This window comes from Heptranchias perlo, chromosome 30 (genome assembly GCF_035084215.1).
Source record: "Heptranchias perlo isolate sHepPer1 chromosome 30, sHepPer1.hap1, whole genome shotgun sequence".
NCBI classification, from domain to species: domain Eukaryota; kingdom Metazoa; phylum Chordata; class Chondrichthyes; order Hexanchiformes; family Hexanchidae; genus Heptranchias; species Heptranchias perlo.
This window is the reverse complement of record NC_090354.1, coordinates 12,718,688-12,735,975: the sequence shown is the minus strand read 5'-3', so window position 1 is coordinate 12,735,975 and position 17,288 is coordinate 12,718,688. Positions and strand designations below refer to the sequence as shown.

At 39.2% G+C, this 17,288-nt stretch overlaps 1 protein-coding gene across 2 annotated transcripts in view; it reads right to left on the bottom strand.

Annotated features, from left to right (window-relative positions):
• nbr1a (NBR1 autophagy cargo receptor a) overlaps positions 1–17,288 on the bottom strand; it is a 51,631-nt gene that overhangs the window by 32,131 nt on the left and 2,212 nt on the right. For both annotated transcript variants that reach the window (XM_067968932.1, XM_067968931.1), the window contains exons 2-8: positions 9,967–10,029; positions 8,933–8,951; positions 8,005–8,027; positions 6,321–6,539; positions 5,401–5,478; positions 2,092–2,309; positions 135–299 (exon numbers count right to left, since the gene is read on the bottom strand). In XM_067968932.1, the coding sequence (XP_067825033.1) occupies positions 135–299; positions 2,092–2,309; positions 5,401–5,478; positions 6,321–6,539; positions 8,005–8,027; positions 8,933–8,951; positions 9,967–10,029 (785 nt within the window). The remainder of the gene's footprint in view (positions 1–134; positions 300–2,091; positions 2,310–5,400; positions 5,479–6,320; positions 6,540–8,004; positions 8,028–8,932; positions 8,952–9,966; positions 10,030–17,288) is intronic.

The following is a 17,288-nucleotide window of genomic DNA, read 5'->3' as shown; positions in this document are numbered from 1 at the left end:
CCAGAATCAGCATTGTTCTAACGGAAAAACGCTCAATTTTTAAGTCTTTCTTCATATTTGTATTTTTTCATACCAGGCAGCGTCCTAACAAAGTTAAATTCTAGACTGGCATTTTAACTAGAGATTGACATTACCTTGTTTGTTCTGCGACACCAGGGAGAGCATTTCCAACAAATTGTGCTGGTGTGATCTCAGGCGAAGATGCTAAAGGTTTTCTCAGCTTCAACAATGCGTGGTTAGGATCATGCCCATAGTCACTAGCTTCACAGGAGTCACAGATGGAGTATGTGGGACAAATGCTATGAAAATAAATTTAAATTACACTACCTTAATTTTGTTACAAAAATATACACTTACGTTCAAAAACACTCTTAACTGAGTTTCTAATTAAAAAAAAGTTCAATTTTAAGATGAATCATTTTCCATGAGAACTCATTACAGTAAAACCCACAATCGTAGCGTTATTTTATTATATTTTTAGCTGCTGGTTTTGTGAAATAAATCCTTCCTTTCTAATTATTGTCATTTTACAAAATAACCTGTGGAAGTATACAGAATAGAAAATAAATTGTAGATATAACCAAACATATTGATGGCATTTTAAAAAAAAGTTTCATCACCTCATGCTTCCCCATAGTTAAGTAGCAGCAAGAACAGAAAGGCTAATACAAATGTTAAATAATACAGAAAATAAGTTTTAATATTTGCAAATGGTAATTACAAACAAGGCTGTGTATGCACAAACCGATCGACAGTAACGGTTAATTAGCATAGGTGGAGGAAAGGGACACTGCCAAAGATTAAGCTACGGTTTTTACACAAATGAAATAAAGTAGGGATATTCAGATACAGGATATTTCTATGAAATTACATTACAGTTCTGATTTCTTTGAGGCATAACATAGGCCAATTACACTACAGAGTTGGCATAGGTGTTAAGTGGCTTTCGTCTTGCACTGATGCAAATAGCGTAGTGTCATTTTGGTCTAAAATCACTCAAATGCCTGCCACCACCATGGAGCAACTACACACAGCTTTGACTTTGTACCCACTGCTACATAACTGCAGCCACATTCAAAAGGTTCCCTAATTGTCAACTTTCTCAACATTAAAATGTAACCAATATTCTGATACTGCTGAGTGGAGAACTATGCAGCCACAACCACGCATGTGTCATGTTGCATTGCCACTGGATAGAGTGGATCACATAAGGGTCTAAGCTCACTTAAGAAACATCTAACAGTGCAATCACACTCCACGAGTTTAGCAAAGGTGCGAAAGCAAAACCACTTTGCACCAACGTGAAACTTAGCATGTAAATCAGGTGTGAAGTCAAGTGACAGTGATGTAAAGCAGAGCGAGACTCCCTCCTCCAGGTGTGGTCTGTCCGGTGTGTCTCTGCTTTGTTTATGTGTCAGATCGGGCCTTCACACTGGGTTTAGACTACACATACAATATAACTGCAATGTCAGTGCAAACCAAAACCTCTTCACACTGATGCTACAGTTGCAGTGAAAACGTACCCTTTAAACCTGTATTTTATCTGGCTGAAAATATACCTTCATGACAGAACAGCTGACTCACAAACAGGGAAGCTAAACTTCAAATCTCAGCTCAACTATCGTTCAGATAAACTATCATTTATTTACCCACATAGGTCAATTTTTGACAATTCTCAGTCAGGCTACCATATGGTATAAAAAAAGCTCCAACTATTAAATTAATTTAGTTTAAATTCTTTACTTTAAAAGCTTATAAATTAGCCATCTAAAGTCTGATTCAGAGAATGTGCATAGACAGCTGACAAAACAAAATAAAGGAATCTTGATTTAGTAAATTAAAAAAATTAAAGCTGCACTATACAAAGATGTTGAAGGAAGTGGACCCAGATACGGTGGGAGTGAAATTCATCTCGGGCTGCAGTGCAGAACGGGTGATACCGAATTGGCCGCCTGTTTCACAAACTGCCCAATTTTCATTTCCATTATTCATTTTGCTCTTTCGCCCAAGGACAAATTTTACCCGATATACCCAATAGGCACAAGTGAAATGAAATCAGGTACATAAAATATAATTTATACTTCACATTACCTGCACTGGTAGCGTACTCCAAGGATACGAGATTGGCAGTTGCTACAAGCCATGAGCCAATCATAGTAGCTGATCTGTGTAGTGTGGACCTCTGGAACTTGGATAGGAGGTGTCACTAGAGCACTGGAAGAGGCACGCTCATACTGCTGAATGCCCACCTTCTCAAAGAAATCGCAACAGATCCGGTCAACTGTTTCTCTCACGAACTTATCTTTGAACTGAAAATTAGAATGCAGAGAAGTTGAAGTCCCAGATAGCAAACAAATGACACAAGAGATTAAAATATGGTTATAACTGGCAAAAAATTTTGGGGCCGAACATTGAGCCCGTGTCACTGGCAGGGCCTCACACACAGTGGGAGGCTCACTGGAAAATCATGGGTGTTTTGCCTGTGATATTATGTCCATTGACAACAATTTGAACGATGGGTAAAGCAATGGGATTTCGCAATATGCGGCAGCACCTCAGGCCCCTCAGAAAGTTCTGCACTTGTTCTCTTATTTTACTTCTTGTTTACATGTAAACACAGAAAAGAGAAAAAAAAAATCGAAGGAGAAACAACCCACTGGATTAGTCATGTGCTATGCACTTATGAAACAACAGATACACCAGGGATTAAGGGAAAGATAGCATATTGTTTCTAATTAGTATGGTATTTCTTGGGCAGACAAAGCATCACCGTATATCTCATTTATTTTGGAGTGAGGAACAGGAAGATTAAATCTTTTGTGACAATATTCAGGTTGTTAATAATAGGTCTGATAATATAGTGGCAAACATATCACTTGTTTAAAAAACACATTCTTATTCTATATAAATAAGTACAAAGCAATGTCACTTTTCAGACTGTCTTCATTACTACTTATTATATAGAGTAAGCTGGATAAGCACATCAGATAGAATTTATATTAATAATTAAAAAGGCCTTGGAGGTCCATTGTGGACTGCCAGCAATATAAATGGGGTAGCTATACTCAATTCAACTAAGATTGGATGAAGGCACCTGAATATTACATAAATTCTCAGAAGGGTCAATACAGCACCAGATTGCCCCTCTAATGTTGAGAATCACTGTCAAACGTATGTAGAACTAGATTGTTAAGATCTGGCTCTAATCTGGCCAGATAAATATAGGATCCGACAGCTATTAGAGGGCCTGACAGCAATTACTGTGCCCATGTAAATATGTCTGGACAGCATCAGCTTAGCGCCCCTGTGGGCACAGATCAGCAGCAGAAAACTGACATTATTGTCTGCACTAACAAACATAAATATCTGTTCTTACAGTTTCTCTGAGCTACAGTATGGGAAAAGTCTTCACTTGTATTCTTAATTCTAATTCCTCCCTCTTTTATGACTCATGCTGGGGTTCAGTTCTATAGGCTTTAGCTAACCTCAACTAGGGAGACATTTTTTATGCTTCAACTTAGACAACAAATGTCAGTAGGCACTTCAACCATAAGGGCATTACAGGGAGTACCATCTTGTCCTCACCTGTTGTCCATGCACAAACACCATCCAGTAAGAATGATTTGATAGCATTAGCAGCAAGAAATAAGCAGATTTCATCCCCCCAGTCCAGGAACACAGAGGACAAGTGCGATGACCCCACCCACTGCCTGGCTGACAATTAGCACAGTTAACTCAATTCAGCAATCTCAGTATAGAATAGGGATCAAACCAGAGACCTTCCTGGTCTTACGACATAACAGCACATCACATCTTCATATTTTTAAAAAAATTCAACTTCCCTTTGGTCCCCTTGGCCTGTTGAGCTATATTGTAGGCCAAGCAAATCCCTGGAAACGATACAGCAGATTAGGTGAACATAGTGCAGTGATGAGTTAAAGATCGATTACTGAAAATTCACAGAACAGGGCTCGTTAGCAAACTACCATCTGCCTGAATTCTAAAAGGTTTCAAGCCATTAGCTTTCAGTTACCTATATTCATGTTCTGCATAAAACTGCCTATTCTAACAGCAGCATGCTTTGAAGAACAAAATGTGCAAAATTTAGTTAAATGATTGGATTTTCTTTTTAAACTGTGTTGACATTTTTATTACCAGCAAGCCAAATCTTATTATGGCAAGCAACTGAAATGAAGCTTTGAAGTCCATCTGGGTTAAACTATCACACATAATGAAGATACTAGTAGGAATTGTAACTTCAAGGTTTTTACTACACTGAGGTGTCAGCCTTAGCTCAGCGGCAGCACTCTCATCTCAAAGTCAGAAGGTCACGGATTCAAGCCCCACTCCAGAGACTTAAGCACATGTTCCAGCCCAACACTCCAGTGCTGTCTTTCAGATGCAACATTAAACCGAGGCCCTATCTGCCCTCAGGTGGATGTAAAAAAATCCCATGGCAGTATTCAAAGAAGAGCAGGGAAATTCTTCAAGTGTTCTGGCCAATATTTATTTCACAATCAATATTACTAAATTAGATTATCTGGTCATTAATCTCATTGCTGTTTGTTTATCCTTACTGTATGCAAATTGGCTGTTGTATTTCCCTATAAAGTGACTGAACTTCAAAAGTTCTACATTAGCTGTAAAGCACTTTGGAATGTCCAGTGACCATGAAAGGTGCTATATAAATTCAAGTTCTTTCTTTTAATATCTGGAAGGAGACATCTTATTTCATCATAAATGCACAGGTCTGTGCAGATGGCAAGAATAACACAGCCAACCAAATGTCAAATAATGCAACTCGTTTTGTTCATTTGTCAGAAAGCAAGTTTGAAAATGGGGATTTCAAGTTATTAATCTTCTATATTTGTCAGCAACATTTACTTTGTTAACGTTACACAATAGTGTTGCTTTACACTTCTAAGTTAACATTTTCAAGGCTATTACTAAAACTCTGATTACACGTCATTCAGGTTTTAAAAACATCAAAATCAAATAGAACACTGTACAAAACCTACTTGTCCTTTTATGTAAACAAGATAGCCCTACAACTCCAAAAAAACAAGATTACCACAAAATACTAAGATGGATCTATAAAAATAAAAAAGTGTCATCCCCATGCCAGTCACCCACTGTAAAAACTACAGTGGTTTAGAACACCAGGTTTTAGCTCTAGAACTGCATTTTCTGCACTGCAATATATTGCTTTAGAATAAGGGAAGAAATTACAAGACTCTGTTGCCATCACAGAGGCTCACATAGAATGCACACAATCAGAGCTGTGATGTTGTAGTCCTTTCTAACCTGCGCTCAGAGCTAATGAGGCTCCAAACGAACAGTGAAGCCTTTCAATTTTTGCCTAATAATCCCATCCTGAACAGCAGGTATGCCTGTACTTACTGTTTCCATGTATCCTGTAAACCAAACTGGAGGCAGCCGCCAATTGTCCTTGCTTTGATCTACCTCTTTTGACATCACCTACAGGAACAGTGATATGCACAGAAAGTTACTATATTTGTGTAAATTAGTTAAAAAAAAACTGCATAAAGCAGTATACAGTTGTACACTGATGAGCTGCGCCATTAAGATAGGGCAAAAAATATTTTTAAATATTCAGAAGAAAACAAGTAAGCTGGTAGAGTTGTTACTCATTTACTGCTAGTCAATTCAAAACTGAGGCTGGCAGATCTGTGGAACAATAAAGTGGTGCATCAACAAGCTGCAATATGACATCAGCACATAGCTTTATAACCACAATTCCAACCCCTACTCAAAGCTCATGTTTTGACTCCTGGTATCATGGAGAGGTAATAGGAAGTCAAAGCCATGCACTTTTTCACAAGGAGAAATGGGTGGGGGGGGGGGGGGGGGGGGGGGGGAGAGGGGAGGAGGAGAAATTCTTTTCTCTCTCCTTTCGGACCACTCGTGCATCTCTTGTTGGCTGGTCAGGCCACTTTCATGCAGCTCTTGCTGCCTGGCTTAATAATGATAATGGCCAAACTCTGGAAGAAGGTCACCTGCACTTTCTGTCTTGGAATGGTGTGTGACTTGGGGGAAGACAAATCGAGTGAGAGGTGAGGATTAAAAAAGCCTGGAAAAAGGTCACAGGCAGGTTTCCAAATCAAGAAAGTGTGAGCAGAAGAAATATGAAGGGAATAAAAAAGAAACAAAGGAATGGCTCTAAAGAGAGCCTCCTTTGTCAAATCACTCCAATTCAATTGCAGTGTGGATGAATTTCGAAGACTGTAACAATGTCCAGTATAGCCAATAGATTGCCCTTTTGACTTCAAAATTTCTAACACTTTATAAAAATATATTACCTTTCTTTTAGCTTCTTGTGAAACCTTCATGTCTTGGCCAATGGCTTTTGCTAACTGTGAATAATGTTTCATTTCCTTTTTCTTAGCTTTCTTATTCTGAGATTCTTTCAATTCATTATTTTCAAAGGTTCTCTTTGCACACTGGCTTTCTGTTTTTTCCTTCAGTTGTTTTACTTCATAAGCATTCATCTGAATCTGGTTTCCTTGTTTAATTGCACTCTAATTAAAAGAGCACAAATAGCAATAACAAGATAGAGGTCTCAACATTTTACTACAAACAGTACATTACAGAGCACTTGCAATTCAACAAAAATGTTTATTATTACCAAAATGGTTACTGATGCTTTAAAAAAAAATTGGACCAATATTCAGCAGACGGTAGTGTAGTGTTTATGGTACTGTTTTAGCAACCCAGAGGCTGCGAGTTCAAATTTCATCAAGTTGTGAATTTGAATTCAATAAATCTGATAATTAATGGGCTAGCATAAGGGAAGGGAAAATGTCCCCTAGAGGGGTCTGGCCTACACGTGACTCCAGTCATGCCCTAACTCTTAATGCCCTCTGAGATGGCTTAGCAAGCAACTGGGCAACAAATGTGACAGCATTATTCACACCAAGGGACAAACAAAAAACTTCCATCAAAAGTATGCCCTCAGAAAGGCCTAGTTCTAAGGTCAAGTTCACACGCTACTGGTGGAGAGCATCATCATTAACTGGAGAGATCATCAAAGAATAGTAACACACTCCACCTTGGAAAAGAAAAATGTACAACTCACCTTATTACAAGCACAACCCTTTCGAAGCCATGCAAAGTGGCACTAATGCCAGTTGTGAAAAGTCTACAGCCCAGATTATTCCATCTCTAGCAAAGAATAAAAATTGGGATTTGCTCCTCTAATAGCTCAGCAAGCTTATCCCATGAGTGGCTGAGCCATACAGACAATGAAGGACTCAGATTTGATCCCCAACTGTGCTAAGGTAGCTAGTCTCAGTGGAGCAGCAACAGGGGAGGTACAATTAGCCTCTGGTTTAGAGAAAATTAGCCTAGATTATCCTGCTCACTAAGTTTTGAGTGTGCAGATGCTGGCAAGAATTGGTGCCTGTTGTGATATCCCCTCCCCACCCATGATTGAATCACGTGCGACAGTCACTTACACATGAATAATGGCCACTTGGACAAGGTACTGGAGGGGTGACTAGTGGAACTAGACCCCACCAAAGAATCAGTGCCTTCAGGAGAGAGGAAGGACTGAAAATTGGAAGCAAAAATAAAGGGAAAGGTCAAAGAAACTGCAAAGTTAAGTCAATATGCTTTTATTATTTGGCAACTTTGAAAGATTCTTAAGTCTTCATATATTCAACTATACAACAGTTGTCTGAATGCAGACATCGAAGCCAAGTGTGTTTATTATTACTCATGTTGACTATATCCAAACTAAAGGATTAATGATTGGGACATAAATTGCTGGAAGGATAATTGACTAATGTACAGTTGATTACGAGGAAGTAACAATGCCAGTGCACATAGTACACAACATCTTTATTATAGTATTCGGAACCATTGTTATTAACTGGTACGCTAAGGAAAATGTTCAGTGATGTGGAAAATTAGGCAAAATTAGGGTTGATTTAATACCAAGTGATACATTTTTAAACCACAATTAGTTCAACAATATGCAATTACCTTTAAAACTTCTTCATATTCCTCTGTTATAGAAAAAAAAAGAAATAATTACAGCGGAACCGAAAAAAGCAAACTTGCAGTATAGAAAGGGAGGGCAAGTATACAACTAAAATTTCCAACATGCGCCTTACGGACCATGACTATACTACATAACCAAATAAAAAGAAAACTGCAGAGTTGAAAATAACAATTGATGTTAGACAAATAAATAAATACACATTTTTAAAGGATGATTCATTCCTTATTACATGCTACATATTTAGGCTTGTTTAAACCCTCAAATAAAAAGCAAGAATCATAATGAATATCGCAATGGAAGTCATAGTATCATAGTATTATAGCAGGTACAGCACAGGAGGAGGCCATTCGGCCAATCGTGCCTATGCCGGCTCTTTGAAAGGGCTATCTAATTAGTCCTATTCTCCTGCTCTTTCCCCATAGCCTTGTAAATGTTTTCCCTTCAAGTATTTATCCAATTCCCTTTTGATAGTTACTACTGAATCTGCTTCCACCACCCTGCCGGTTGAAGGCTACTGGTGACAAGATGGGGAATACTGAGCAAAGGTTAGGCTCTTTGCTTGGTACTCTTGTGCACCTAGCAAGAGGCTAGTTCAAGAACTTCATTGGTAGTGACCTGGGAGGAGGTCACTTGCTTGTTTGGATTATAGTTTGTGAAACAGGGACCTGAAAAGGGGGAGAAAAATCAACTCAAAAAATTTAATTTAAAAAACTTACACATTTATAAGCTTATTCCTAAAATTATAAACATTGTGTCATTGCACAGCTCATTTTTTTCTGCTTTTCAAGCTCTTGCAAGTAAGTCAAACAGCCAAACAGAATGATGTTGAATACAATAAAAAGTGTACTCTTATAGTATATGATCTGCAAGTTTTCTATACTTTCAAATTTAATTCTTGTGCACACCTACCTGCACTGTTAACAGACACCTAAAAAGAAAAAAAGGGTCATGAAATAAAACATACACTACAAAATATTCCAAACTTTATTTTTACAAAAAAAAACTATTTTGCTATCTAAGCTAATGGTTAAGGAGTTAATCTATATATAAGTCTTTATTCCTTAAACATACCACAGAGGTACTTGGGAGCTAAAGAACATATTAAAGTAATGTCACATATCCAACTTGGGATGAACATGGAATTTTTGTTTTGGTCAGCTGGGCGTCTGATACATGCAGAAACCCATCACAAGAGTCTCCAACCCAAGGTACTGAGAAAGCCACACAAGTAGTTTCTGTTTTCCTGGTATGAAGTGCAGATTTTCTCCTCATAGGGACACATCCCACTTACTTAAGCTCAAAGAGCTTAGATGCAGGTTGACAAGAACCAAAGTTTAAGTATGCACAGTAGCAGTGCTGGAGTTTAACCAGTTAAAACCCTGCTGATTCCCAGCATAGATCACTGGCAAGCTTCCACTGTTTATACAGCTGACCCATCCTATCCGTCAGCTTTATTTGAACCTAAATGTAAAAAAAACTCTCAACCCCCAGTGACAGATTTATTCTGATACATCCCATTAATAAGCTAGGCTGGCTGGTCAATCATCAACAGTGCCCTGCAGTGCTAGCTCAATTATGAAATTACTGAATCAGCTAGATTCAACGTGGCTCCAATCTTCCACTGTGTCCTCTTGCAGCCAGCTCAGCTCTAGAGAAACTACCTTGTCCTATCCCCCCTCCTCCGCAGGAGAACAATCATTGGTTGGTCAGTAAGACAACAGAAAGGCACAGGTTTAAGTCCTTGCTGGTGGACAGCAGATACCAGGAACTCCTTGAACAGTACAACTCACCACAAAATTAATCTCCAAAAAATTAACATGTTAATCGCAGAAGTTAACCATGATATACTGACAGCCCTAGTTGAAACATTAAAAGCCAGAGTAAATTTATTAAAACTGTACAAAATATTCCAGTAGTTTACCCTGAACACTATAGGAACTCACCTCTTCATTATCTTCATCAAAGTACTTCATTTGTACATTGTTTAGATCAAATGAAACTTGTACCTGAAAAAAAAACAAAAAAAATACTATTTTTTGTACTTTAACTATCACAGAGTTATAGAACTTGTCAACCATAGTAATACTTAACACATCACACACAGTGTGTCCAACGTAAAACAGTTTGTGGGAGGTTAATTAGTAAACAGAGTCTGCACTGTTGGAATTACATGATAAAGGCAATTAGTTCTACTTAGTGCTCAGTCATTTCAAATTAGATCTAGAATTCAACTCAAAAAAGAAATGTGACAAAAGCAAAGTTTTTTTTCGCTTTTTAAGATTTCATGCCGAGTCCTTCAGTATCAAGTTCAACTAACCATTCTTCACACGTGTTAAGAGTATAAATTGACCATGATGACACTGTAACTCAGTCTGATTCGGTCCTCACCCGATGTTCACATTCCGACAGGGCTAATTTTTTGCCTTAGCAAATGTGGGCATGCTCAGGCCAACTCCATTATCTCATCACTACCATGGCTGAGATCAGTTAACTCAATACAGGCTATGTAGAGTGAACATGTAACCCTCGTGATCTGTAGGACTTAGTACCCACACCACATTTATTTAGCAAGCTTTCAGAGTAACCCCAAAAGTCTGCATCTTAACAAAAAAGTTTCTCTCTTTACTCCCTCCTTCAATTTTGTTGTTACTAAATCCACCTAGAATACAAAACCCATCACCTTCCCACTGACATAATCAGCTACAGATTTGCCAATCTGTATAGACTGTTAGGAGGCAAGAGAGTGTGGGCTGAGTTAATTCACTCAATTTTCCTTCTTTCTAGTCAGTGGGGAAAAAAATCTCCTCAGCCACACTGTGCAACAGAGCTGTAATGATCAGTGCTCACAGCATTCTGTTCCAAAGCCATGATAACATTTTGACCTACATTTCAGGATTCCTATGCATTACGATGACACTGGTCACAATATCCAAATAAAGTAAGTCTTTTATTCACATTTTTAAAGCAGAGTCTAGAATGCATTAACCCAGAAACATCAAAATTATGTTTGATTAATGTGCGACCAGTGAAGTCTGTTTATTTAGCAAGGTAATGGCCAAAAACAATTCAATTTTATTCCAGTCTTGATAAAGTCCAGTATGTTCCAGAAATTGTGGCATATGGAAAAATACCATTACAGTGTGTTTTGTTACAGTTTGTTAGCATTTATCAATTTCCACAGTCTGACATTTACTGATTATGGAAGGTCAGATTGACAGATATTTATACAGACTTGCATCTATCTCCTGAAACCTGTGACCATCTTTGGTTACCAACTATATAGTCCAACTTCAAAACAATGTTTAATTTTAAAAATATTTTTACCTACATAAGTCAATGTACCACAAAAGGTATTGCATTGTATAAATCACTTTAAGACAGGATGCTATAAATACATGTTTTTTCCTAAACATTCTAAAAGGAACATTTTAAAGGATGAGGTAGAAGAAAGGATTTGCATTTAGAATTACTTGCACAAAAGTCAGCTAAAAAGATGCTGTATTTTATTGTACAATGGTAATTTCCACATTAAAATTTACTACGTGTCCTCAAACTCTACTTAGGTTGCTTTACAATTAGGTCACCAAGTTAATACTAAAGGATTACAAGACCAGTACGGACAGAATCACTGCTTAAGCTTTGTATAGTATTGACACAACTGTGAGTCTATCACATACAGATTCCCCTCCCCCATCTAAAACGTTATATTCGGAGAAGGACTGGCTCATGCTAGAGGTAGTAGCAATCTTCATTCAAGTGAAAGTTCAAGTCTAAAGAAGTTATGCTAAGTAATTTACAATGCACTGTTCAGACTGCGTTCTACTTTGGTCACCGGACCAAAAAAAAATCTACACGCATTAGAAAGCAAAGAAGACTGATCCAAAATGTAAATTGGGATGATTTAGGAGAAAGATTAGAGAAGCTTAGAAGCGAGTGAAAAGGAATACCCATGACTTTTCCTGTGCACGAACCCAGACAGAGAGACAGTTGTTATCCAACTTGAACAAAAGGACATCACACCAATCTGATCATGTCCTTATTCAACATCCACACATACTTTACAGTAGATATCGCTGGATAGCAATCAAGAATGAGAACCTAGGCAGACTTACTCCCTCCACTCTAGCTCAGGGGCATGGAGTGCCTGCGATTGAGCTTCATAATCTCACAATAACCAAGGGTTGCAGAATGCCCACTTCGCTTCATTATTAATGATCTTACAGAGCCACAAATTTCAAAGCTGCACACTCCCTTTATTTTGTTACCAGCTTGTTGATTAAAGAAAAAAAACAGGCATTCTACCATTTTCTGTAAGAAGAATTTCAGGCCCCAAGCTTATGGCCTCAAGGAATTCTTTTTTTTGAATATCATCCTCTGGAATCAACTAAAAACATAAGAAATATCAGCAATTACAGCAGAGACGTCTGTTTAAATCTTTGTCTATACAATAAAATAATTTATTTCCCACACCTACAGTAATAACACAGGTCAAGAATCAATTCCAGGCAAACTGTCAACGTTGAATAGAAATTACCCTGTGAATTACTTTACAAGTCATACATCGATTTACTTAACCCTGTTGCTTGGGTACAAAACCCAAGTCAATTACCAGCGAAGTGTACCGAAACATCTGAAAGCTCTCCAGAAAGCCATGAATAAGTAGGCCTATAAAGAATCAAGCAAACCTGTGTTTTGAACCTTCAGAAGAGTTGTTGCCTAGGTGACAAGGTTTATGGAACTGAAGTATGATATATAGGATTTAACTTTGTGTTTCAGTGTATATTGACCCTAATGTCGATATTCTAATTGGCAATGAACTATTAATCATATAACAATGGCCTCAATCAATTCTATGCAACCTGTAAGCAAGTCTAACTGCATAAACTGAGTATATATGTATCCACTAGGCATGCCCAACACCATTGTGTATGTGCCATCATTAATGGTGAGATTTTTTTTTGGAAACCTGTTGCATACTAATCCAAAAGTATAAATAGGGAAGCCTGGGGCGAGGGCAAGCCCAAGGTTTCCTTGTGGGGCCCAAGTAGGTGAAAAGAGCCACAGGGCTGATCCCTAGGGATAAATTTTCATCTTCACCACCTGGACAGTAATCTGAAATCAATGGAATGAAAATTGGGCAGGTTCTACAATGGGCAGGCAATGTGCTCTGTCAGATGATCCCAACTGCTAAGTATTTTACACAACAACAAAATCAACAATCCCCAGTTTGCAAAGTCCATCAATAAATGACCTGCACTTCTAGGCACTGTTCTCAGCCCACCAGAACTTCCTCCAGCCCATTCTGACCTGCTCTGCCCCCTCAACCCCCATCTGTACCTCTGCCCACCCAGACCCATTCCTGACGTCTAGGGCCTGTTGTCAATTTAAAGTCAGTTTACTTCACTTGTACTGCAGTTGACAACTAAAAGATCAAGGAATAGTACTTAGCCCACCTCCCACCTCCCCCCCCCCCCCCCCCAGTGCTACCAGATGACAGGGCTTACCTCTCATCGACCACAGGACTTCTCCTCCCTCTCTCCCCATCCCAATGTCACCATACCCCAGAACTGCTAGACACCAGGCATCTCTCCGCAATGCTGCCACAGGATTAACACAGGCAGTAGCCAGAGTAAAAAGACACAGCCAAAATTCAATTGCTGAATGAACACTCCACCAATCATTTTGAGAGGTGTGATTGTTCCATGGGTACCATGTAGCCACTAAATATGAGCTGTGATTGGCCACTGCTACCTTCTGATTGTGCTTAAAAGCATCCAATCAGATCCAAGATGCAGTTTCTGGTGTCTGTCAACTCACCGCATGGCCTGATATTGTGTTCCGAACCCAGGCACTCGACCAGCTCCCTCACAGCCTAACCTTCGGCTTGAAAGTGCTTCTCCCCTTCCCAGCAGCAACTCCAAGCCTTTGTCATCCACTTACTCCCAGGCCTCCCCTCCCCCCCACCCCCAAGAGAGCTCCAGTCCCATTCAGGTTCAATTCACTCCAAGTATTCCACTCCTGACATTGGTAGCCCCAGGCCCCACTGCTTTGGCACAGTAGATGGCAGCATCTGCTTCAAACACTAAAACACCACATTCCTGGGTTTTAGCTCCATGCCAGCAACAAGCAGGAAGGAAACCACCTCCCAAGCAAGTCGCTAACAGTCTCTCCCTCACCTCAGGATGCTTCATTTACGTGAAGTCCCAATACAGACTAGTGGTGTTACACCCACAACAGAAATATTTCTGTAAAAATCATTATCTTATTGACTGCATTGTTCAGCCAATAGGACTAAAGGTTACATTGTTGTGTGTGTCTGGTCTTCACTGATGCACTATACTGGATATCACAGCTAGTTCCACAGGTTCTCCAATAAGATTTCCACAAATACGATGTTGTTTTCAATTCACAGCACAACTAATAAGGCAGACTCACTAAGAAATAATTACTATTTTAATGTCGGTTCCACTGCAATTTCCACCCCCTCCCCCCCAAAATTGATCTGACAGTTAACTATAGCTGCATCTAAACTTACTGCAACAGTACATTTAAAGCTGAATTAACCAACCATCACAATATACATTTACAGGAAAATAATATACAAAACAAGTGGTAAGAAAATAAATTCAAATCCACACATTTCTTCTTTCATTTTTTTTTATTCGTTCATGGGATGTGGGCATCGCTGGTGAGGCCGGCATTTATTGCCCACCCCTAATTGCCCTTGAGAAGGTGGCGGTGAGCCACCTTCTTGAACCGCTGCAGTCCGTGTAGTGAAGGTTCTCCCACTGTGCTGTTAGGAAGGGAGTTCCAGGATTTTGACCCAGTGACAATGAAGGAACGGCGATATATTTCTATGATGTGGAATGGTGGGATGGTGTGTGACTTGGAGGGGAACGTGCAGGTGGTGTTGTTCCCAATTACCTGCTGCTCTTGTCCTTCTAGGTGGTAGAGGTCGCAAGTTTGGGAGATGCTGTCGAAGAAGCCTTGGCGAGTTGCTGCAGTGCATCCTGTGGATGGTACACACTGCAGCCACGGTGCGCCAGTGGTGAAGGGAGTGAATGTTTAGGGTGGTGGATGGGATGCCAATCAAGCGGGCTGCTTTGTCCTGGATGGTGTTGAGCTTCTTGAGTGTTGTTGGAGCTGCACTCATCCAAGCAAGTGGAGAGTATTCCATCACACTCCTGACTTGTGCCTTGTAGATGGTGGAAAGGCTTTGGGGAGTCAGGAGGTGAGTCACTCGCCGCAGAATACCCAGCCTCTGACCTGCTCTCATAGCCACAGTATTTATATGGCTGGTCCAGTTAAGTTTCTGGTCAATGGTGACCCCCAGGATATTGATGGTGGGGGATTCGGCAATGGTAATGCCATTGAATGTCAAGGGGAGGTGGTTAGACTTTCTCTTGTTGGGGATGGTCATTGCCTGGCACTTTTAAAGCTCAGCAAAGTTTTAAAAGCAAAATGCACCAAATTCCTTCTTCTTTTAGTGTCTGTCCCTCGTGGAAATTGGTGCCTCTTCCATAGCAAAATAGCCAGTCAATAGTTTTGTAAAGATTATATCTCGTCAGCATGCTTCTATAGACTGACTAACATGGGCTATGTTTTATACCATAGCCTATCATATTAAAAGGCAAGTAATGCTGCAATGACTCTGGCCTCTGAACTGTACATCACATCTAGTTTGATATGTTAGAATCATAGAATGGCAACAGCACAGAAGGAGGCCCATCAAGCCTGTGCCAGGACCTTTAGTCCCACTGTTATCCACTAAAAAAGTGAGAAGATAAAAAAAAGTGAGTATTTCACAATCTCCTGAGATAGCCCAGTGTACAAAACGTCAGATATTTGAGTAATCCTGCTCCGTACAGCATTCAGTTCAGCATCTTAATGATGCTTAATCTTGCATAATGTTAAGAAACAAAATAAGAATTTCCTACTAAGGAATACCAGTAATCTTAGCAGTGGCATAATGGGATCCAAGGAGGAAGGAGCTGGAAAGAAAAGAACTGCAATTCTCAACATGCACTGAGCTAACTCCAAACACATAAAAGTCCAGTAGATGGACTGAGTCCATTATTCCACATAGTCAGTAAGTTTCAGTTTTTGAGCTTTAAATTATGTATCAGTTTGACTCAGTGACAGCATTCTCGCCTGAGTCAGAAAATTGCTGGTTCAAACTCCACTCTAGGACTTTAAACACATAATCTAGGCTGATACTTTGCTGTACTGAGGGAGTATTTTTGATGAGACATCACACCAAGGTCTCAACTGATTGTTCAGCTGGACGTAAAAAATCCTATGGCATTATTTCAAAAAGAGCAATAAGTTATTTCTAATGTCCTGGCCAACATTCATCCCTTAACCATTAAATTATATTATTCAGCAAAGCAGCTTTAAATATTACCTACAGTCAAATCATTTGCATAAAATTAGATTGATTCTATTCTATATTATCCCTCAATCAACATCACTAAAAATAGATTATCTGGTCATTTGTCTCATTGCTGTTTGTGGAACCTGGTCTTGGGCAAGCTTTTTGCTGCATTTCCATACAACAGTGACTACACTTCAAAGTACCTCACTGGCTGTGAAACGCTTTGGGACATCTTAAGTCATGAAAGGTGCCATATAAAAAGTTTGGAATACAAGAGATGCTATGGCAGCATCTTAGCGTTTTGTATGAATCTAATGAAGGAATAACAGGTGTAAAGTTTTACAAAAATCTTACTTTATTTGGGACTCTTTTCTGGACATGTCTCCTGACCTATACACAGAAATTCAAACATTTACTAAAGTAGGATTGTTAGAGCAAACATTAGTTTATGAGATGGTTCTGGGCTGCAACTATTGGGCTACTTTTGGCTCTGGTTGCTCCCTGTTTTTATCCCAGCTATATACTAAAAACAAAGAATGCTTCATCATTCAAGACATTTACTGTACACCTTTGACTGTTACCAAAGGAAACAAAACTTTAAAGATGCCATCTTACCTAGATGATCATGTTTAAGGTATTAACCATTAATGCTACATGCTTCATGATTGCTCTTGTGAGAGGGGGAGCATATGCTCAGTATTGTGTCTATTATATCCAGCAAAATGACTTGAGGCCAGCAGGATCAACTGAATTGAAGCTGTGCTACATATATGAATATTCTTTTAAAAATCTAAACTTCGACAAACCAAGTCCAAGTGAGATCCAAGTACTATTTTTTTTACAAATTCTTAGCATTTTGCAAAGAGCAATAGAAAGGTGGCTGGGCGACTT